Source organism: Hyperoodon ampullatus (assembly GCF_949752795.1).
Source record: "Hyperoodon ampullatus genome assembly, chromosome: 10".
NCBI lineage: Eukaryota > Metazoa > Chordata > Mammalia > Artiodactyla > Ziphiidae > Hyperoodon > Hyperoodon ampullatus.
In genome coordinates, this window is record NC_136923.1 from 75,102,939 (window position 1) to 75,124,506 (window position 21,568).

The 21,568-nt window shown below is 53.6% G+C and overlaps 1 protein-coding gene across 1 annotated transcript; it reads left to right on the forward strand.

The window, feature by feature from the left end:
- Window positions 1-680: 680 nt before the first annotated feature.
- CAPN11 (calpain 11) lies at window positions 681-18,679 on the forward strand (the record flags this gene model as incomplete). Its single annotated transcript, XM_079712648.1, has 21 exons — window positions 681-711; window positions 6,423-6,676; window positions 7,035-7,104; window positions 8,758-8,876; window positions 9,898-10,031; window positions 10,248-10,416; window positions 11,952-12,035; window positions 12,128-12,213; window positions 12,454-12,528; window positions 12,800-12,960; window positions 13,106-13,275; window positions 15,559-15,657; window positions 15,860-16,071; window positions 16,364-16,403; window positions 16,501-16,569; window positions 16,655-16,712; window positions 16,838-16,902; window positions 17,181-17,249; window positions 17,702-17,993; window positions 18,465-18,523; window positions 18,653-18,679. The coding sequence occupies 21 exons, from the start codon at window positions 681-683 to the stop codon at window positions 18,677-18,679; spliced, it is 2,343 nt and encodes a 780-aa protein (XP_079568774.1).
- Window positions 18,680-21,568: the final 2,889 nt, after the last annotated feature.

Consider the following 21,568-nt stretch of genomic DNA (forward strand, 5'->3'; position numbering starts at 1 on the left):
AGGGACAGCCCCTTCCTGGTAGCCTTGGGCAGAAGAAGAGGGTCTCAGACTTATCCTGACGGGATGATACGGTGAGGACAGCCAGCCTCGTGGTGACCTCCAGAGTGCGGGTGCTGGGTCTCCTGTCCCCACGGGGAGATGGCCCTTGGAATGGTGGGTGGGGACCAGGCAGATGGAAGGGGCCAGGTTAGCGACAGCACCAGCTTGTGGGGGGACAAATGGGAAGGAGGCAGCTGTTAAAAACGTGCCACTGGACTTCCCTGGTGGCATAGTGGTTAAGAATCTGCCTGCCAATGCAGGGGACACAGGTTCGAGCCCTGGTCTGGGAAGATCCCACGTGCGGCGGAGCATCTAAGCCCGTGCACCACAACTACTGAGCCTGCGCCCTAGAGCCCGCGAGCCACAGCTACTGAAGCCCGCATGCCTAGAGCCCGTGCTCCGCAACAAGAGAAGCCACTGCAGCGAGAAGCCCGCGCACCACAACGAAGAGTAGTCCCTGCTCGCCACAACTAGAGAAAGCCCACGCACAGCAATGAAGACCCAACGCAGCCAAAAATAATAAATAAATTAAAAAACAAAAACGTGCCACTGACCTAGGAATCCCACTGCAGTTGGAGAGTTCTGGGTGGGGGTGGGAGTCCTCCAGCCCCTCCCCCCAGAACCTTCAACTGTCAAGCACCATGCGAGCCACCAGCACGCTGCACTCCCCAGGTAAGCGTTGATGGGGTTTTTCCCACTCCTGTCCCTGGCAGACTAGGACCTCCTCCCAGGGAAGGGGCTGTGTCCCCTTGAGGGTGACTCCTCCATCAGACTGGATGCTCCTGAGGCACAGGAACTAGGCCTCTTTCTCAGCTGGTTTGGGAAAGAACGGGCCACGGATGGTCAGACCTGCAGGAGCCCAAACTCGTCACCACTGAGAGTTTAGAGTGGGGGAGAGGAGAGGGACCAGCCAACACACTGTCACAGCCACCTGGGAAACAGGCTTGTGTGAAGGAAGCCCCCGTGACCATGGCCGTGGCTGTTAGAGAAATAAGGGGCACCCCTAGGCCCAGCCTCCAGGCTTCTTGGGAAGTGCAGGCCGAAGGGGAGGCCCCAAGCCCAGTCGAAACAACATCTTCATTTGCTCTCTGCTCTGGAAATTCAGCTGTCCCTAAATCTACAGGTCTCCAGTCTGATGGGGGAAGACAAGACATGCCCTGTCTTGTCCAAAAATCGTCCTATACATTCATGCCTTGTTTTCACGTATTGCTCTGGCAATCTGCCTGTCCTTCCCACAGCCAGTCTTGTGTGTCTGTCTGTCTCAGCTTGCCCATGCCCCTGGCCCTGAGACATTCTGGGAGATAACTGTGGTGAAGTGTGTGTGTGTGTGTGTGTGTGTGTGTGTGTGTGTGTGTGTGCGCACGTGTGGGTCCTCCCTGCCAGTCACTGAGTCAGAAGCGCAGACCCGGCCGACAGAGTATGCAGGACCTTAGGCAGACAGGACAGTGAGCAATCACTCCTCAGCTGGGTGATGGTCCAGGGATGGAGGACTCCCGGGAGATGAGGGAGGTGACATTTAACCCTCATCGCCTTGGTCTGCCCTCGGATGTTCTCCAGTTTTCTTAGACACCAGCACCTTCTGTGGTCCTTCCAGAACCCCTGGAGAGCTCAGCATGTTCACTCCTGGGGGCAGCCGGGCAGAGGGCAGCCCCATGGTGGAAGGGCACAGAGGGTTCCCTCACCATGCGGGGTCTTGGGCTATTCACTTAGTCCAGGTTTCTCACCCTCCACACTCTTGACATTTGGGGGCAGGATAATTCTTTGTTGTAAGGTCTGTCCTGTGCACTGTGGGATGTTTAGCAGCATCCCGGCCTCTACCCACTGGATGCCAGTAGCTCCCACACCCCAGTCCCCTGTTAGGACAATGAAAAATGTCTCTAGACATCGCCCAGTATTCCCTGGGGATGTGATCACCCCCCCCACCCCTCGGTGAGAACCGCTGACTTACCTTCTCTGGGCGGGCCCTGGGTTCACCCACCCAGGTCAGCTGACAACATGGGGTGAGGACCCAGAGGTGAAACAAAACAAGTTCTGTATTCTCTTCTCTCTTAGGGATGTTCTTTGTCCTTCCTCTCAGGACCCTGTCCTTATGATCATTAAGTCCTGTGACAGAGGGGTATGCAGGGGGCTACGTGATCCTGCTAGGAGCTCAATAAATACTAGCTAGTTGGGAGAAGACAACTTACATTGTGTGAGCACTACCGGAACACCTGTCTTTTTCATGTATGTTGCATTATTTACTCCTGATACATACTTCAAGATAGGATATAGCAACCTCTTCATGCAAATGAGGAAACCGAGGCTCAGAGATGTAAAGCAACTTGCCCAAGGTCACACAGCTACTCACTCTGTCTTGGTGCAGCCCAGGGCACTAGCTCTGCTAAAGAGAAATAAGCTACCTCCTGACCCCTTTTCAAACACCATCATCAACCTCTCCTCCCAGCCCAGGGAAGGAGCTTAAGAAAGGCCACCTAGAGGCTGTAGTAAGATGGAAGAAGGGATGGCCTCAGACCGGCTGACCATTTGTCCTTCTCTCCAGCACAGCCTCTGCCCCTCCACCGAGGCTCCCTCCCTGAAAGGCGGTAAGGGTAATGGGTGAGAGCATGGACCAGCCTGCCTAGGTGTGACCCTGACTCTGCTGCCAGCCAGGTGTGCAGCCTTGAGGAAGTTCAGCCTGTGTGCCTCAGTTTCTCCCTCTGAAGCAGGGAGACGATAATAATAAACCTAACTAACAGGGCTGTTGTGAGGATTCAATGAGTTAATGCACATAAAGTGTTTAGAGCCATGCAGGCATGCGCTGAGTCCTCAAACTCTGTTAACTATTATTACTTTTATAAATGCTGTGTAAGTGCTAGTTACTTTCACAACTGAGGGAGGATTCCTACTATCTTCTCATCATAAGCCACAGGCTTTATGGAAGAAACAAAGGACAGGATTCCAAGTCTTTCTTCAGCAAACTCACCCTAATCCTTACAGCCAATGAAATTTTCTTAGTGGGGGCCAGAAGCCTCCAGGCCTCAGGGACCCCAAGGGACCCCAGAGAGACCTCTCTGCTGTAGCCAAGACTTTTGTCATTCTCTGCACCAACACTCTGGCTTTCCTGGGATGAGCTGAGCCCTTTTGGGTCCCCAGACCAGGCATAGCCTGTGGACAGTGCTGGACTGGAGTCTGCAGGTCCCACCATTTACTGGGCACCTGCTAGGGGGCTCTCCCTAATGGATGGGGGTGTCCCAGGGATGAACCACATGCCCACCCATTCCCTTCACAGATTGTTATTGGGCCCTCTTCCTGTGGGGGAAACTGAGATGCACCGACCTCCTCCCTACAGAAGCTGCCAAGAACATCCTTCAAAATATTTATTGATCACCTACTATGTACACAATACAGCAGCAGGAATACAGCAGCAAACAAAACAGACCAAAATCCCTGCCTGTGTGAGCATTCATTCTGTGAGGGAGGCAACCAATAAACAAAATACATGTGGAGCTAGAGTGGAACAGGGAGTTGGGGAGCGGGGCAGGAGAGAGAAAACATAGATTTGCAAACATAGATGAAAAATTACTACTGTCTGCAAAGCAGACAGTCACTCATTCATCCCCTGAAAGCGTTTCTGAGCCCCTGCTGGGTCAGGTGCTGTGTAAGACTGAGGGAACCCAGCAGTGGACAGGGGACCCTACCTCCACCCTTGAGAGCTCATCACCTCCGGGGGGGCAGAACAGACAGGCCAGGCAGGGATGGGTGTCATAATAAAGGAGAGTGTTGAGGCTTCCCTGGTGGCGCAGTGGTTGAGAGTCCGCCTGCCGATGCAGGGGACACGGGTTCGTGCCCCGGTCCGGGAAGATCCCACATGCCGCGGAGCAGCTGGGCCCGTGAGCCATGGCCGCTGAGCCTGCGCGTCTGCAGCCTGTGCTCTGCAACGGGAGAGGCCACAACAGTGAGAGGCCCGCGTACTGCAAAATAAAATAAAATAAAATAAAGGAGAGTGTTGGACACCAGGGCAGCCCCGACTCTGGCTTCACCGAGGCGTCAGGGGAGGCTTCACCGAGCCGGTGGCATTGAGCCAGGACTTTCCCAATGGACAGATGTGTGTGTGGGATGAGGAATGATTCCAAGCAGAGGCACCGAGGCAGGAACAGTCGATGCAGCTGAAGAACAAAGGCAGCCTGTGCTCCAAGGCACTGGGCTGGTGGGTGGCAACCTGTGTGGGTTTGTCAGGCTAATAAGTGGAGGGAACGGGAGTCATTCCTGGACCCAGGGAAGTCCCAGGAGACGCTGGTGAGGGACGGGAGAATGGGTTTGCTTGCTTGGGCAATGGGAAGAGTAAGGGGGTATCAGATAAGCTGAGCCACAAATGGCCCGTGACCTCCTTAGTTGACTAGGATGGGGAGATGGCTATGGATCCCCAGGCCTTCCCACGGTGGAGAGGCACCTCCTTCCAGGGCAGCATAGGGTGAAGGTCACAAGCCCAATCTGGGGTCTGAGGTCAGGCTTAGTCCACCCCAGCTCTCACTCTGTGACCTTCGACCCACTACCGACCTCCGAGCTCCGGCTTCCTGTTCCGGTCACCCTGGGCACCACGTGGCCCTCTCTCGGGGCCCTGCACAGACCAGGTGCTCAGGACTGTCATCTCTGCTGTTCTAACTCTTCTTGCCTGTCCGCTAGAGGGAGGAAGCGTAGCTGAGACCCCCTGCTCCCCTCTCTGCAGCTGCCCCCCTTCTTTTCCTCACTCTGGATTCCTCCCACACCCCGGCCCCAACTGGGCTCTGTTTAACTTAGACCACATCCTTTCTCCCTTCCCTCAAGTACTTCCTTATTCCAGAGGCAGCTGAGAATGTGGGGAGACGCGGGGGCACAGGCCCCGGGTGCCTGGGGGGGTAAGACCTGAGATTCAGAGTGGACCTCTGCTCCTCTCGCCCCTCCTCCACGCTCTCCTCCTGGGTCCCCTGCCGGTGGCAGGGGGGAGTCAGTCCCACGGAGGGCGGACGGGTGTGGGCAGGCATACTCAGGAAGGGTGTAAGAGGTTGCAGTCCCTCTGGGGGAGGAGGAATCCTGGGTCCCCAGCCGCCAGCTGGCTCAGGACCTGTCAGCCGGCCTGACTTTTCCTCTCAGAGACCCAGCCACCCCACCCACTGAGCCATTCCCTAACTGGACCCTCCCCCGCGAGCAGCCCCTTCCCCTCTGCCCTCCTGCCCGCTGCACTCCATTATTTCCACTCTCCCCAAAAGGCAGTGTCTGTTTGCATGGTCTGGAGGTCATTTTTTTTAAACAGCTTTATTGAGCTATGACTCACATACCACACAATTCACCCATTTAAAGTGTACAATCAGTGGTTTTCAGTACATTCATGGAGTTGTGCAACCCTCCCCACAATCAATTTTAGAACCTTTTCGTTCTCCCGCAAAAGGAACCCCATACCCTTTAGCCATCAACTTCCAATCCCCCAACCCTCTAAGCACTAGGCAACCATGATTATACTTCCTGTCTCTATATAGATCGGCCTGTTTGGGGCATTTTACATAATTGAAATCATACAATATGTGATCCTTTGTGACTGCTGTCTTCACTTAGCATAATGTTTTCAAGGTTCATCCATGTCGTAACATGTCTCAGTACTTCATTTCTTTTTTTTTTTTTTTTTTTTTTTTTTTTGTGGTACACGGGTCTCTCACTTTTGTGGCCTCTTCCGTTGCGGAGCACAGGCTCCGGACGCGCAGGCTCAGCGGCCATGGCTCACGGGCCTAGCCGCTCCGCGGCATGTGGGATCTTCCCGGACCGGGGCACAAACCCGTGTCCCCTGCATCGGCAGACAGACTCTCAACCACTGCGCCACCAGGGAAGCCCTTCATTTCTTTTTATTGTTGAGTAATAGTCCACTGTACGTGTATTCCTCATTTTGTTTGTCCATTCATCAGCTGATGGACATTTGGGGTTTTCCCCACTTTTCGGCAATTGTGAGTGTTGTTGCTGCTATAAACATTTGTGCAGAATTTTTTGTATGGACATATATTTTCATTTCTCTTGAGTATATATACCTAGAGGTGAAATTGCTGGATCATATGGTAATTCTGTGTTTAACTGAGGGACTGCCAGACTGTTTTCCAAAGTGGCTGCACCCTTTTACATCCCCACCAGCAGTGTCCGAGGGCTCCAATTTCTCCACACCCTCACCAACACTTGTTATTACCAGTCTTTTGGATTAAAGCCATCCTAGTGGTTGTGAAGTAGTATCTCATTGTGTCCTTGATTTGCATTTGTCTGTTGACGAAGGATGTTGAGCAGTTTTTCATGTGATTATTGGTCATTTGTGTATCTTCTTCAGAAAAACGCCTATTCAGATCCTTTGTCCATTTTTTGATTAGGTTATTTGTCTTTTTATTATTAAGTGGAGACCGTTTTCACCAACAAGGGGATGGCGGCTCACATAAGCCAGAACCGACTCAAGGCCAAGGGCGTGGGCCAGCACCACAACGCCCAGAAATACAACAACCAGAGCTTTGAGGAGCTGCGAGCACTCTGCCTACGGAAGGGGGAGTTGTTCAAGGACCCCTTTTTCCCCGCTGAACCCAGTTCACTGGGCTTCAAGGAACTGGGCCCCAACTCGAAACACGTGCGGAACATCAGCTGGCAGCGGCCCAGTGTGGGCACTGGGAAGGGAGGCATGGACTCCTGGGGGGTGGGGATAGTAGCAAGGTCCCAGTCACTTGGATAATCTCCAATCCCCCACCGTCCTATCTTAGCTCTGTACTAGACTCCATTTCCATCAAGGCAGGGGACGGTTCGGGACATGCTTAAGTAAAACCTCTCAGAAAACCCCTGGGAAGGTCACTCATTGACCTTTGCCTTCACAGCCTACAATTAGGCCAAGTTCCCCCTGCCGTCCCCCATCCAGGTTTCCCCTAGAACTCCAAGAGACAGCAGCATTCCCCAGGAAAGTGGGAGGGAGCTTGGGAGGGGGGTGTCCTGGGCTCTCTGAAACCTTTATTCCTTCATTGCAGCAAATCACAAGCAATCCTCAATTCATTGTGAATGGGGTCAGCCCAACCGACATCTGCCAGGGGGTGCTCGGTGAGTGGGGGGCAGGAAAGCTGGGGGAAGGGGGTGAATTGGGAAAGAGTGCCAGGGTGTCTCCTGAGGCTGGGGGACTGGGAGCCCTGGGTTCAGACAGCTCTTCTGTGTCCCTTTTCCTCCTCTAATCCGGATTCCATCCCTACCTGCTGCCATCTGGGTCTGGGAGTAAGCAGGGTGCTATATTAGTTATCAGTTGCTCCAAGAGTCAGTGACTAAAAGCAATAGCAAACAACTATCATCTCACAGTTTCTCCAGGGCAGGAATTAGGAAGCAGCATAGCCTGGTTGGTCTGGCTCAGGGTTTCTCATGAGGTTTCACAGGAGCTGAAGGATCCCCTTCCAAGATGGTGCACTCACGTGGCAGGAAGCCCCAGGTCCTTGCCACATAAGTTTCTCTGTAGGACGCTTGAGTGTCCACACATGGTAGCTGGCCTCCCCCTGAGTGAGCGGCCCAAGAGAGAGAACAAGGAGGAAGCCTGAATGCCTTCACCACCTGGTCTCAGGAGAAGCAGGCGATAACCTCCCCCACGTTCTGCTGTTAAAAGCAAGCTCGCAATCCGGCCTAAGCTCAAGGAGAGGAGAATTAGGCTTCCGCTAACCACTGCATGTGACACAACTTCCTCAGTCTGGGGTATCAGGTAAAGGAGCAGCCACTCTCCCGCAGGCTCCCATGGACAGCCCCCAGAGAGAGCTTCCTCCCCAAGCCTGGTCCTATCCCCCGGTTTCCTCCAAACCCCTCATTGCATCATAAGGAAGAAGGCCAGAGTGGGCTTCCTCTGGGGCTGAATTGTGTCCCATTTGTGGCAGAGAAGAGGGCAGGGTGTGGGTAGGGCAGAGGCCAAGGAGACAGCAGGTCCCACAGCTGCTGCTGCGGCTCATTGGGCTGGAGGGCCCAGGGTTACCAGAGGAAAAATTGCTTCTCCCTAGGTGCCCTTTCCACGATGGTGACTAGAGTGTCCTTAACATTCCTCTCCTCCCTTCTGCCCCCCTCCAAGGGTTCCTCAGGCAGCCAGAAGGCCTTGGTAAACACAGAAGCTTTGCCAGTGCCCTCAGCCTCAGCCTGGCCCATGTACCCCCTCAGGGCACCACCCTGCCCCAAGTCCCACCCGTGGTCTGAGATTCCCCAGGAGAGATGGCAACAGATGACTTCAGCCCAAGAATCCTGCCCCTGTGTCCCAGTGAGGGTACAGACTGAGCCCCTTGGGTCTCTATTATTACGGGGCTGACAACAAGGGGAGCCGTCTTGATCACCACACCACTGTAATCACGGGGTAGAGGTGCGGGGCCATGGGGAAGGGGATTGGACTGGTTCAAGGGACAGGAGACGATTGGCTGTCCCCCAAAGATGGCAGGTCCCAGAGGGGGGAGTAAGACCAAGGCCAAAAACACCTTCTCCCCAAATCCCAGAACAAAAACATCTGGCTCTGATTTGTGAGTCTCTCGCCTAATAGAACAGGTGGAGAACTCACCCACCCCCAGAGCTGGTCCTTCTACAGCTTCTCCCTGCTTGCTTCCTCTCTGAAGACTCCTCAGTGGGAGAGCATCTCTGTCGGGGAGGGGGCCACAGAGCAGCTCCTGATCCTCCGGGGCTTGGACTCTGGGACCCACACACATGGAAGTGCTCAAACGGGGAGCCCTTCTGTCTTTCCAGGGGACTGCTGGCTGCTGGCTGCCATTGGCTCCCTTACAACATATCCCAAACTGCTGTACCGTGTGGTGCCCAGGGGGCAGAGCTTCAAGAAAAACTATGCTGGCATCTTCCATTTTCAGGTGAAGGGCGATTTGAAAGCCACAATGTTGATTTGTGTGTGAGGGGTGTGTGTGTGTGTGAGAAAGAGAGAGAAAGAATTAGTACATGCTTTGAAGTTTACCTTTTTTCTTTCCTTTTTGAAAAAAACATTTATTAGGGTGGATTTTTATCTAATTATCAGAGAAATATCCTCTCACTAAAGAAACTGTGTAAGCTAATTTTTTTTTTTTTTTTTTTTTTTGCGGTGCGAGGGCCTCTCACTGTTGTGGCCTCTCCCGTTGCGGAGCAACAGGCTCCGGACGCGCAGGCTCAGTGGCCACGGCTCACGGGCCCAGCCGCTCTGCAGCATGTGGGATCTTCCCAGACCGGGGCACGAACCCGTGTCCCCTGCATCAGCAGGCGGACTCTCAACCACTGCGCCACCATGGAAGCCCTAAGCTAATTTTTTAAAGCCCCCAAAGGAAATAGTTATCAGTTTGTGATTCATTCTCCTCCTCCTCTTCCTCCTGCTTCTCTCTCTCTCTGTCTCTGTCTCTTTCTCTCAGTAGATACACTCACATATGTATATGCACGTATACGTGTGTATGTGCATGTGTGCATATGACACTGAGAGTTTCTGTCATGTAATTTTTGTAATCTGCTCTTCAAATTATTCAACATGTGGACAAATTCCTCATGTCATAAAAATATTTCTGAAAGTCACAAGAGTTTTTAAGACCTCAGAAGTCCTAAAGTCCAGCCAAGGTCAAAAGGTGGGTGGGTCCCTCTGGAGGCCATGGCAGAACCTGGAGGTGAGCCTGGGGGGAGGTTCAGGCCTTTCACTGCCTTTCTTTGGCGGCGGCGGCGGCGGAGGGGTGGGGGGCCCTCTGTTACTGGTGTGTCACTGAACCTGACACCAGGAGGCGCTCATGTAACAGAGTCTTCATGCAAGAAGGGAGGGGTATGTGCGCGTGCGCGCATGTATGTGTGTCTGAGCTCGGAAGGGGGCCTGGGGCATACAGATGCCCCACGCCCCGCTGAGACCCACCTTGCCGCCCGCAGATTTGGCAATTTGGGCAGTGGGTGGACGTGGTGGTGGATGACCGGCTGCCCACAAAGAATGGCAAGCTGGTGTTCGTGCATTCAGCTGAGCGCACCGAGTTCTGGAGTGCCCTGCTGGAGAAGGCGTACGCCAAGTGAGTGCCCCAGCCTGGCGATTCGCCTGGCCTCCAAGCTTGCTCTGCCAGTTGGCAGTGACGGGGGGGGGGGGGGGGCGGGTAGGGGAGCAACTGGAATCAGGGGAAGAGGCAGGGGGACAGCAGGGCATCCCTCCCTTCCCTCACCACACCCTCTGAGGTCCAAGCTCACAACTGCATCCCAGAGCCCAGACGGTGCCCTCTCTGTGCCCACAGGCTGAACGGATCCTATGAAGCCCTGTCTGGGGGCAACATGGTAGAGGGCTTTGAGGACTTCACGGGGGGCGTGACCCAGAGCCTCCAACTCCAGAAGCCCCCTCTGAACCTGCTGAGGATGCTTAGAAAGGCCATAGAGCGATCCTCCCTCATGGGGTGCTCCATCGAAGTAAGCCATGCTTGGTCCTGCTTCAGGGCCTTTGCACCTGCTGTTGCTTTCACCTAGAAAGTTCTTTCTCCAAATACCTGCATAACTAGCTCCTTCTCATTCACTTTTTAGTTCAAATGGCCCTTCCTCAGGCTATCCTTCCCTGCTTCCCAATCTAAATTACCCGCTCCTGCCCCCCATTTCCTCTCCACTTTGTTTTGATTTTCTCCCCAACATTTATCATGATCAGAAACCGTCTTACTTATCGACGTGATATTCACAACCAATCTTCTCCAGACAGTTTTCATATTCCATGAAGACAGCGACTTTATTTGTCTCATTCACTGCTGGGTCCTGGGACTTAAGATGGTACTTGGCATGCAATAGATACCCAACACATATTTGTTCAAATAAAGAAAAGAACCCAGAGTGCTACTGTAAGACCCAGCAATTGTATTCTTGGGCATTGATCCCAGAGAAATGAAGACTTATGTCCACACAAAAGCCTGTACCCAAGTGTTCAAATCAGCTCTATTCATAATAACCAGAACCTGGAAACAACTTAGATGTCTTTCAAAGGGTGAATAGTTTAACAGGTGCATACATACCAGGGGATACTACTCAGCAATAAGAAGAGATGAACTATTGACACACAAAACCACTTGGATGAATCTCAAGGAAATTATGCTGAACGGAAAAAGCCAATCCCAAAAGATTCCACACTGTATGATTCCATTTATATGACAGTCTTGAAATGACAAAATTTTTTAAAATAGAGAACAGATTAGGAGTTGTCAGAGGTTAGGGAAGAGGGTCATAAGAGGTGGATGTTGGTTATAAAAGGGCAACACGAGGGATGCTACTGGTGATGGAAATGTTCTATATTGTGATGATGGTGGTGGATACAGAAAACTACACAGATGATAACAATGCATAAAACATACATAAATGAGTACTAGTAAAAGTGGAGACATCTGTATAAGACTGACTAATTGTGTCAACATCTTCATCCTGGTTTTGATATTGTGCTATAGGGAATTCCCTGGCAGTGGTTAGGACTCTACGCTTCCATTGCAGGGGGCAAGGATTCGATCCCTCGTTGGGAATCTAAGATCCTGCATGCTGCGTGACACGGCCAGAAAAGAAAAAACATGATATTGTGCTATAGTTTTGCAAGATGTTACCACTGGGGGATACTGGATATGGGGTGCACGGATCTCTCTGTATTATTTCTTAAAACTGCATGTGAGGGAGTTCCCTGGTGGTCCAGTGGGTAAGACTCCGGGCTCCCAATGCAGGGGCCCGGGCTCAACCCCTGGTCAGGGAACTAGATCCTGCCTGCTGCAACTAAAAGATTCCCCATGCCACAACTAAAAAAAAACCAAAAAAAAACACACAAAAAAACAAAGAAACCTGCGTGTGAGTCTACAATCATTTGAAAATACAAAGTTTAATTTAAAAAAAAAATGAACCCAGAGAGTTGTCACCTCTCTTCAGGTGTCCCCATCCCTCTGACCAGACCTTGTGTTCCTTTCCTTCCTCTCTGTTCTGTGTAGATCAACAGCCAAAGTGACTTGGAGTCATTGACGCAGAGGATGCTGGTGAGAGGACATGCTTACTCAGTGACCGGCCTTCAGGATGTGAGTCTGACCACTACACCCCACACAGAGGGACAGGAGAAGGAGAATTTCTGTGACCCTACACTCCTAACCTTTGCCCACAACCCACCCAGGTCCTGTACCGCGGCAAGATGGAAACACTGATTCGGGTCCGGAATCCCTGGGGCCGGATTGAGTGGAATGGAGCCTGGAGTGACAAGTAGGTGCCCCGACCAGCCCTCTGGGGGGAGGGGCAGAGCACAGAGCAGGCCCACGAGCAAGGCCATGCCACAGAGGGACCGACTGGCATCCAGTCACCGCCCAGTGTGAGCCCTTCCCCTCTAGATTCTCCATCTAACCAGGACCCCCAGTAGGCAGACATTAGGGGTAAGGGCGTCCCTGGGGGAGGACTGAGGTGCCTCCCGACACCCTGCCCCTCCACTGCCTGTCTCTGCTCCAGTGCCAAGGAGTGGGAAGAGGTGGCCCCAGACGTCCAGAGGCAGCTGCTGCACAGGAAGGAGGACGGAGAGTTCTGGTCAGCGCCGCTGGAGAAGGACCACCTTCTGTCCCCACACCCAGTCCCTTCATCTCTCCTGCCACTGTCCCACCTGTGCCTTGGATGGGGAGGCTCTGGGGGGGGCGCCTACAGGTGTGGGTGTGCTGCTGATGGGCTCTGGCCCATCTAGTTGCGGCAAGTGGGGGGCTGCTCTTCGTTGCAGCACGTGGGCTTCTCTTTGGGTGGCTTCTCTTGCTGTGGAGCACGGGCTCTAGGCGCGCGGGCTTCTTGCCGCTCCCCTCCACCACAGGATGTCCTACAAAGATTTCCTGGACAACTTCACCCTCCTGGAAATCTGCAACCTGGTACCTGACACGCTTTGTGAGGACTACAGGAGGTGTTGGCACACCACCTTCTACGAGGGCAGTTGGAGGAGGGGCAGCACTGCAGGGGGCTGCCGGAGCTACACTGGTGGGCGCGGGGACTTGGGAGCAGGGAGCAAGGGAGGGGCCACTGACTCACCGCACACCTGGGCCCCATTGAGGAGGCGCGCACTTGGCTGGGAAGCCCGTCCACCCTGGGAGGGCAGGACCATCCTGACCTGCTTCCTCCACAGACACATTCTGGACCAACCCACAGTTTAAGATCTCTCTCCCCGAGGAGGATGATGCCCCAGAGGACGACGAAGCCGTCTGCACCTGCCTGGTGGCCCTGATGCAGAAGAACTGGAGGCGGGCATGGCCCCAGGGAGCCCAGCTGCATACCATCGGCTTTGTCATCTACTCCGTGCGTGCCCAGCTGGTCCCCCAGCCACTCTTGCTCTCCCCATGGCCTCACCCCTAGGACCACTGCCCACCCCACCCCACCACCTGCCCTGGGACCAGGACACCCTCCAACCGCCTCCACACCCCTGTCTCTTTCCTTTTTCCTTTTTTTTTTTTTAATTGGAATATAGTTGATTTACAAGGTTTATCAGTTGTACTTATACATATATCCACTTTTTTTTTTAAGATTCTTTTCCCGTATAGGTCATTACAGAGTATTGGGTAGTTTTCCCTGTGCTATACAGTAGGTCCTTATTAGTTATCTATTTTTTTAATTTTTTAAAATTTATTTGTTTATTTATGTATTTTTGGCTGCGTTGGGTCTTCGTTGCTGTGCGTGGGCTTTCTCTAGTTGCGGCAAGTGGGGGGCTACTCTTGGTTGTGGTGTGTGGGCTTCTGATTGGGTGGCTTCTCTTGTTGTGGAGCACAGGCTCGAGGCACGTGGGCTTCAGTAGTTGTGGCACGCGGGCTCGGTAGTTGTGGCTTGCGGGGTCTAGAGCGCGGTCTCTGTAGTTGTGGCACACGGGCTTATTTGCTCCATGGCGTGTGGGGATCTTCCTGGACCAGGGCTCGAACCCATGTCCCCTGCATTGGCAGGTGGATTCTTAACCACTGTGCCACCAGGGAAGTCCTAGTTATCTGTTTTATATATAGTAGTGTGTATATGTCAATCCCAATCTCCCAATTTAATCCTCACTGCCCATCTCGGCCCTGTCTCTTTCCAGAGTGCTTTGCACTTTTGAGGCAGGGCTGGCAGTTTTCTTTTCAGATTTTTAAAATCTAAAACAGTTAGGGAGCACTTCCTCTGTGCCAGGCATTGTTCCAAAGGCCTTTCGAGTAGTAACGCCTTTAATGAAGAGGAAGGAGATTGGGAGCCAGAGAGGTGAGGTCACTTGTCCAAACTCACACCAGTTCCCACACACTCGGAGATATCTCCACGGCCCCCAAGCCCCCCCACAGCTGCCCCACCAAGAGCATGGACTCCGGCCAAGAGAAACCCCTGACAAGCATTTCCCAAACGGTGCTTTGCAAAATCCTAGAAATGTCCGTTTGTTCTTTCATTTACATAGTCAGTTATATTCATGGAGCACCTACTGTATGCCAGGCCCCAGTCTCCAGAGGTTCAATCGTGAACAAAAGACACGAGCCTTGCCCTCCTCCTAGGCTGTGAGTCCCCCAGGTTAACAGACGCACCTGAAGCCATTTCCAAGGTTAGACACAGCCCTGCCAGGAAAGGCTGTATTCTCTACCCCAACCCAGAGCTCCACGGGGCCATCAGTATATTAAAAGTTCTGGTCATCCCTGGAGGAGGGCAACCTATTTATCTTGGTTTATCTCACCTTTTTACAAACTTCTATGTGCTCCTTCCTTGGTTTCAATAATCCCCTATTAACTTCCTGCAAGACATGAGCGCTCCATGGAAAATGCTCTCTTCGTTTTTTTTTTTTTGTGGTACGCGGGCCTCTTACTGCTGTGGCCTCTCCCGTTGCAGAGCACAGGCTCTGGACGCGCAGGCTCAGCAGCCATGGCTCATGGGCCCAGCTGCTCCGCGGCATGAGGGATCCTCCCGGACCGGGGCACGAACCCATGTCCCCTGCATCGGCAGGCGGACTCTCAGCCACTGCGCCACCAGGGAAGCCCTCTCTTAGTTTTTTATCCCAGCTCTTCAAATGTTCAGCAGTGTGAGACTGGGCAAGTTATCTCACCTCTGGGGGATTCTGTTTCCCATCCTTAACCTGCAGTGGTAAAAATCTCCCCTTGGCAAAACTTTGTGTAAATCGTACTTTGCCATCCAAAGCAGAAGGGTTATTTTTTTTTTATTGGGGTGTAGTTGTTTTACAATGTTGTGTTAGTTTCTACCGTACAGCGAAGTGGGAGTTCCCTGTGCTATACAGCAGGTTCTCATTAGTTATCTATTTTATACATATTAGTGTATATATGTCATTCCCGATCTCCCAGTTCATCCCACCACTCCCCTTTCCCCCCTTGGTGTCCATACGTTTGTTCTCTACGTCTGTGTCTCTATTTCTGCCTTGCAAACTGGTTCATCTGTGCCATTTTTCTAGATTCAAAGCGGACGTGTTATTAACGCTGGGACTTTTAGCTCTTAGAGCCCACGCCCCTCCCCACCACCAGCGTCCCAGTGCCCTTAGCACCCCCCAACACACACACACACCTGGCTTCCACAGGCCTGAGCCCCTTCACCATCCTGGGGATCTGACCCTCCTCTCTCTTCCTTTCCCAGGTCCCAAAGGAGGTACAGAAGACGTGGGGCTTGATCCTGGGCAGACATCCACCCCACTCCTGGCATGTGGATGGGCAAGGGGTGGAATTCGGCGAAGGGTTCTGGGGCCCATTGGGTCAGGGTTCCAGCCCCCTTGGGCCCTGAGTGAGGGTCAGGGAAGGAAACGACCACACTGGGGTTACCTGCCAGATGGGCAGGGTCCAGGCCCTCCCTAGCCCTGCCCAGCTGGGCATCACCGTGGGGGTCCCTCCCTCCCTGCCCTCCTCTGTGGGCCCTGTACCCACCTCCAGGGCACATACAGTTTCAGAACCTCCAGGACGTCCACTTGAAAAAGGACTTCTTCGTGAAGTACCAGGACCTGGGCTTCTCAGAGATCTTCACCAACTCACGGGAGGTGAGCAGCCACCTCCGGCTGCCTCCGGGGGAATACATTATCATTCCCTCCACCTTTGAGCCACACAAGGATGCTGACTTCCTGCTCCGGATCTTCACGGAGAAGCACAGCGAGTCCTGGTGAGGGGCCCCACCTCACTGCCCCAAGGCCACCTGCCCCAGAGCTGTAAGATTCAACCTCAGGGGACAGTCAGCTGGGTCCCCCCACCCCCGTCCCTATTTTACAGTCAGGGAAACTTAGGCATGAGGCAGGGAAGTCCCAGGTAGTAGCAGAGCCAGAATCAGAAGCCAGATCCCACGGAGCCCGTTCCGTATTGCTGCAGAGACATGACATGACCTCCCTGACCATCCCACTGGAATCCCTGTCTCCCTGACCCCTGCTCACTCCGAGCCTTCATCCACCTCTGCCCAGGGAACTGGATGAAGCCAACTTCGCTGAGCTTCTCCAAGAGGTGAGGGGAGGCTGTGGGGGGTGGGATTTGGGGGCAGCATGTAGGGGTGTGGAAGAACTTTCTGGACTGTGTCCCTCTCCCACTCCTTTCCCTCCAGGAGAACATCTCTGAGAATGACATAGACCAGGACTTCATACGTTTGTTTCACATAGTGGCCGGTGGAGAGGTGAGAGGCAGAGGGCTAGGGGATTGAAAGGAGGTGGTTTGGGGCTGAAGGGGCCAGAGCGGGGGTTTATGGTCCCCCTTCCTAGGACAAGGAGGTGGGCATGTATGAGCTACAGAAGCTGCTCAACAAGGTGGTCTCCAAAGGTGAGTCTTCCATCCCCCACTCACAACCCTTCCCCCCACCCTTAATCACCCCCACCCCTCCCCCCAAACCCCAACCACACCCTGCTCATCCCTCCCCTTCTTCCTGCCCCTTCCCTCCCTCACAGTCAAAAACCTCAAAACCAAGGGTTTCAGCCTGGACGTGTGCCGCTGTATGGTCAACCTCTTGGATGTATCTTCCTGTCCAGTGGGCAGTCCTGTCCAGTGCTCTCCTGCCCCAGCCCCCTACCCCTGAGCCTGGCCCTAAGGTGGCCATCTCTGACCAGCCATGCCCTCCTTCCGGATGGGGATTAGGAGCTGGGGTAACAAAAGATGCCAGGTCTTCTGGCTGTTACCATGGTTACCATACAGGCCCCTTGAGTCTTGTGCCCTACCTCGGTGAGTCCCTCTGCTTCCCAGCCCCCAGGATGCCCTCCCCACCCTCCTCTTATATCCTTGACTACCTCCCAGAAAGATGGCTCTGGCAAACTGGGGCTTCAGGAGTTCCAGATCCTGTGGAGAAAAATCAAGAAATGGACGGTAAAGGGCATTGAGGGGGCAGTTTATGGAGGTAAGAAAGAGAGGCCTCCAGAGGGATGAGGACTAGTAAGGATGGAGCTGGAACAGGAGCCCCTGACTAGAGAGAGAGAGAGAGAGAGAGAGAGAGAGAGACACACACACACACACACACACACACACACACACACACACACACCCAGGATGGAGCCGTTGATGTGTTGGCGTATTAACTAGTCAAAATATTCAATAACCAGCACAGTCCAGGTATCAGCCAGCGTAAAGGATACAGGCAGAGAGCCCTGGGCAGGGTGCCAGGAACTAACCCCACAGTCACCAGGTGATAGGAATACTGGAGCTCGGGGTGGGCCAGCGTAGGGGGCCCCTGGGGTCTTGGGTAGCTGTCGTGAAGCATTTCATCACTTCAGCCACCGTGCCATGCACACGGCCCTACCGCATCTGTCTTGTCCCTTCAGGACATCTTCCAAGAGTGTGACCAGGACCACTCAGGCACCTTGAACTCCTATGAGATGCGTTTGGCAATTGAGAAAGCAGGTGGCCAGGGGCAGGAGAGGGCTTTGGGCAGGGAGGGGGTAGGCAGCAGCGGCCAGAGGGCTGGACTCTCCCCCTCCACACTCCTCTCTCTCCCAGGCATCAAACTGAATAACAAGGTGACACAGGTGTTGGTGGCCAGGTATGCAAATGACGAAATGATCATGGATTTTGACAGCTTCATCAGCTGTTTCATGAGGCTGAAGGCCATGTTCAGTGAGTCAGGCACCTGCCCACTCCCCACCCTGGGCCAGGGGACCGCCGGCCTTCTCCCACATACCCACACGAAGAGCACTGCTCCAGAACCATTCCCCTCCACCAGACACAGATGATCTGGGTTCAGATCCCAGCTCCACCACTTGCTGGCTCTGTTGCCTTGGGCAAGTCACTTTATCTCTCTGTGCCTCTGTTGCCTTACCTATAAATATAGATAACAGTACAGCCTGCATAGAATGGAGGCAGAGATTAAATGAGATAGTATTTGGAGAGCACTCAGAACAGGCCCTGGTTCAGAGCAAGGCTGTAGGAGTCCTTACCATTAATTCCCTGCTGGGCTGGGGGTTTGGCTGGGAAGAGGGAAGGAACAGCTTCTTACACCCTTTCTGACATCCTCCCTGGTCGGGAAGGGGTCTTGCAGACCACTGACTCAGCTCCCAACCCTTCTCCCTTGCCTCCTCCTTGAAACAGCGTACTTTCTAACCATGGACCCTAACAATACTGGCCAGATTTGCTTGAACCTGAACCAGGTACATGGAAAGGATCCTCGGGCACCCCCCCCACCCCGACACCCGCGGCTCCACTGGCCCTTCCCTTTCCCCAGACGTCATGCCCCACCACCACCTCGCCCATCCTCTGATGTTCTTCTTGCTCCACAGTGGCTGCAGATAACCATGTGGGGTTAGTCACTGCGGGAGCCTGGCTTCCTACCGCCATCGGCACCGCCCCCCGTCCCGCCCCGCCCCGCCCCACCCCCACCCCCGCCGGGTCCTGGCCTGGGGGGCGGGGTGCTCCTTGTGGCGCTCAACTCTGCGGTTTCTGCTGATGGAAGGGCCGAGATGCCGTGCTTATTCCAGCAGCAGGACCTCCAGGCCCACCCTCCCAGCGCAAAGTGTTTTTCTTTTACCCCAGCCAGGCTTCTGGTGGCTGGATTTACCCCACAGTCTCCCTCCCTCTCTGAGTACCTTTCACTAAAGATTAAGTGACACTTCTGCGGTGTCCCCGGCTGGGGAGGCTGTCCACGTTTCCTACCCTACTCAACGCTGGCCTGTTTCATGGCTCCTCCCTTCTGCCCCTCACTCAAGGGCATTATTATATTGAACAATACATGCCACTGGCTTCTGTGTCTCTGTGTTTCTGTGCCAGGAAAAAAAGACTGACAGGGGTGTAAGTCATTTCCTCAGTACCAAAGAGGGGACACCCAGGAGCTCTCAGTTGGGGTGATACCACCCCCTGTCCAGGAAGCATTTGGAAATGTGTGGTTGTCACAGAAGCTAGAGGGCGCTGTTGTCATCTATGGGCAGCGGCTGGGATGCTAAAGGCATAAGAGTCCCCGTCTGTGAACTGTACACAGCGCGGCACTCAGAGCAGCATCCGAGGGGAGGGCTGAGCCGCAGGACCCAGAACCGCCCCTCCCATCTCCTTCCTCAAACTGGAGTCTCCAAAGGTGACACTGCTGGTCTAGCAAAAGTCAAAAGTCCTGCACCGGCAGGAGTCAGCCAGTCATAGAAAGGAACTGACCCTCTTAGATGTGTGGCTGGGAGGGGTGGGGGACAGTGGCCGGGGTGAGTTCATTCCTGCCTTAAAGGTGTTCAGATTCAAATCATTCTTACTGTTAAAAAAACTGCTGACTGCCTAGGCGATGGTCCTCACCGGAAGGGTGGAGGGATCCTTGGTTCACCAGTCCTTGACCTTGGAGTCTCTGCCTCAGACGCCCCCTGCTTCCAGCCCCCCAGCCTCCTGCTGCAGTGGGAAGACTGAGACCACCAGCAGTGTCCCCCAACTGCACTTCTCCTGTCCTTCCAGATGGCTCCGTGGCTTCCTCCTCTGGGGAACTGTGCCTGCGAGCTTTTCAGCCTCTTGCATACAGACCGCCTCCAAATTCCCTTAGATTAGGGTCGAATAAATCTAAACCCCAAAAGAATTGGAATCCGTCCTGGGTCTGTGTACTTTCAGCTTCCCAGGGTAGCTAGCTTCGTTTCCTCCTGCAGTAAGGACTCAAAGACTTCCTTCTATTTGCACTAAACACGCCCATTCCTCTTATGCTCGGGGGCGGGGGGGCTTCCAGCCTTCCTGGGTCTGGTGACTGATTCCCTGCACCAGCCCTGCCCCCTGCCTCCTCTGTGACAACTGCCCATCACTGTCACTCCATTGCCTCCCCCCACCACCTCCCGAGGAATCATTTCCAGCCCTGCCACTCTCTTCTCCCATCCTCTCCCCTCTGCAGTCCTGTCTGAGAGAGAAGGTCACACTCTGTTAATGAGGGTCTTAAGACTGATTCCTCCACCCTAATTTTCTACCACCACCTTTTCTCCTCAGAGCAGCGAAGGAGCAAAGGTCCCTGGGTGGGTCAGGGATCCTTTGGGAGAGGCTGGAAAACTAGCAGGTCCTTTGAGTTTTGAGAGAACCCAGCAGTGCCCAGTTGGTTCTGGGGAGCCCAGCAAGATGCTGACCCCACCCCATCCTTGTCCCTTGCCCTAGCGGAAGATGCTGCCAACTTCTGGCTGGATGGCCTTGGGCAAATTATTTTATTTCTCTAACAGAGTTTCCTTTTTCTCATCTGTCAGTTGGGGGTGACTAGGAGTTCCCTGGTGGCCTAGAGGTTAGGATTCTGGGCTTTCACTACCATGGCCCAGGTCCAAGCCCTGGTCGGGGAACTGAGATATCCCACAAGCCATGTGGCTCGGCCAAAAAAAAAATGGGGGTGACAGTGCCTGTCTCAGAGGGCTGCTGTATGGACGACTGAGGTTATGAGGGTGAAGTATTGTGCTTCCCACAGATGGTAAACTCATTACTGTTACCTAAAATTTGGGTTCCCCTCTTGTTGGGTGTCGAGCCAAAAGACACAACCAAGCCAAAGAGCAGGAGAAGGAAGGATTTATTACTTGCAGCAAGTAAGGAGAACACTGGAGATCTTTCCCAAAGCAGTGTCTCCCTAACAGCCAAATTGGGGATGTTCTAAACTAAGGGTACATGCATATTCATGACGGGGCTTGAGCAGAGGAGAATTCAGCATGGAATTGGGGCAAAGGTCAACAGAGGCCAAGCTTCAGTTGACTGAAGTCACAAGGGCCAGAGTAGGTCAACATCACCATCTCTTAGGTTCCAGTCGAGCTGGTGGTTGAGTGCTTCAGGCTAATCTTTACCACTGAACCAGAATTGGGAGTCTTTACAACTGATTTATTATCTTTGCCATTCTTACTTCTCTTGCCTAAGTCATTTCGTTCTTCTGTTCCCTTACGGTCATTATTTTTTTTTTTTTTTTTTTTTTTTTGCGTTACGCGGGCCTCTCACTGCTGTGGCCTCTCCCGCCGCGGAGCACAGGCTCTGGACGCGCAGGCTCAGCAGCCATGGCTCACGGGCCCAGCCGCTCTGCAGCATGTGGGATCTTCCCGGACCGGGGCACGAACCCGTGTCCCCTGCATCGGCAGGCGGACTCTCAACCACTGCGCCACCAGGGAAGCCCTTACGGTCATTATTATTGAGACCTGTTCAAGGGCAAGCATTGTGGCCAGGCTTAGATCACAAAATGGTTTAGGCTTAAATGGCTTCTCTTACATCAAAAAACTAAATCT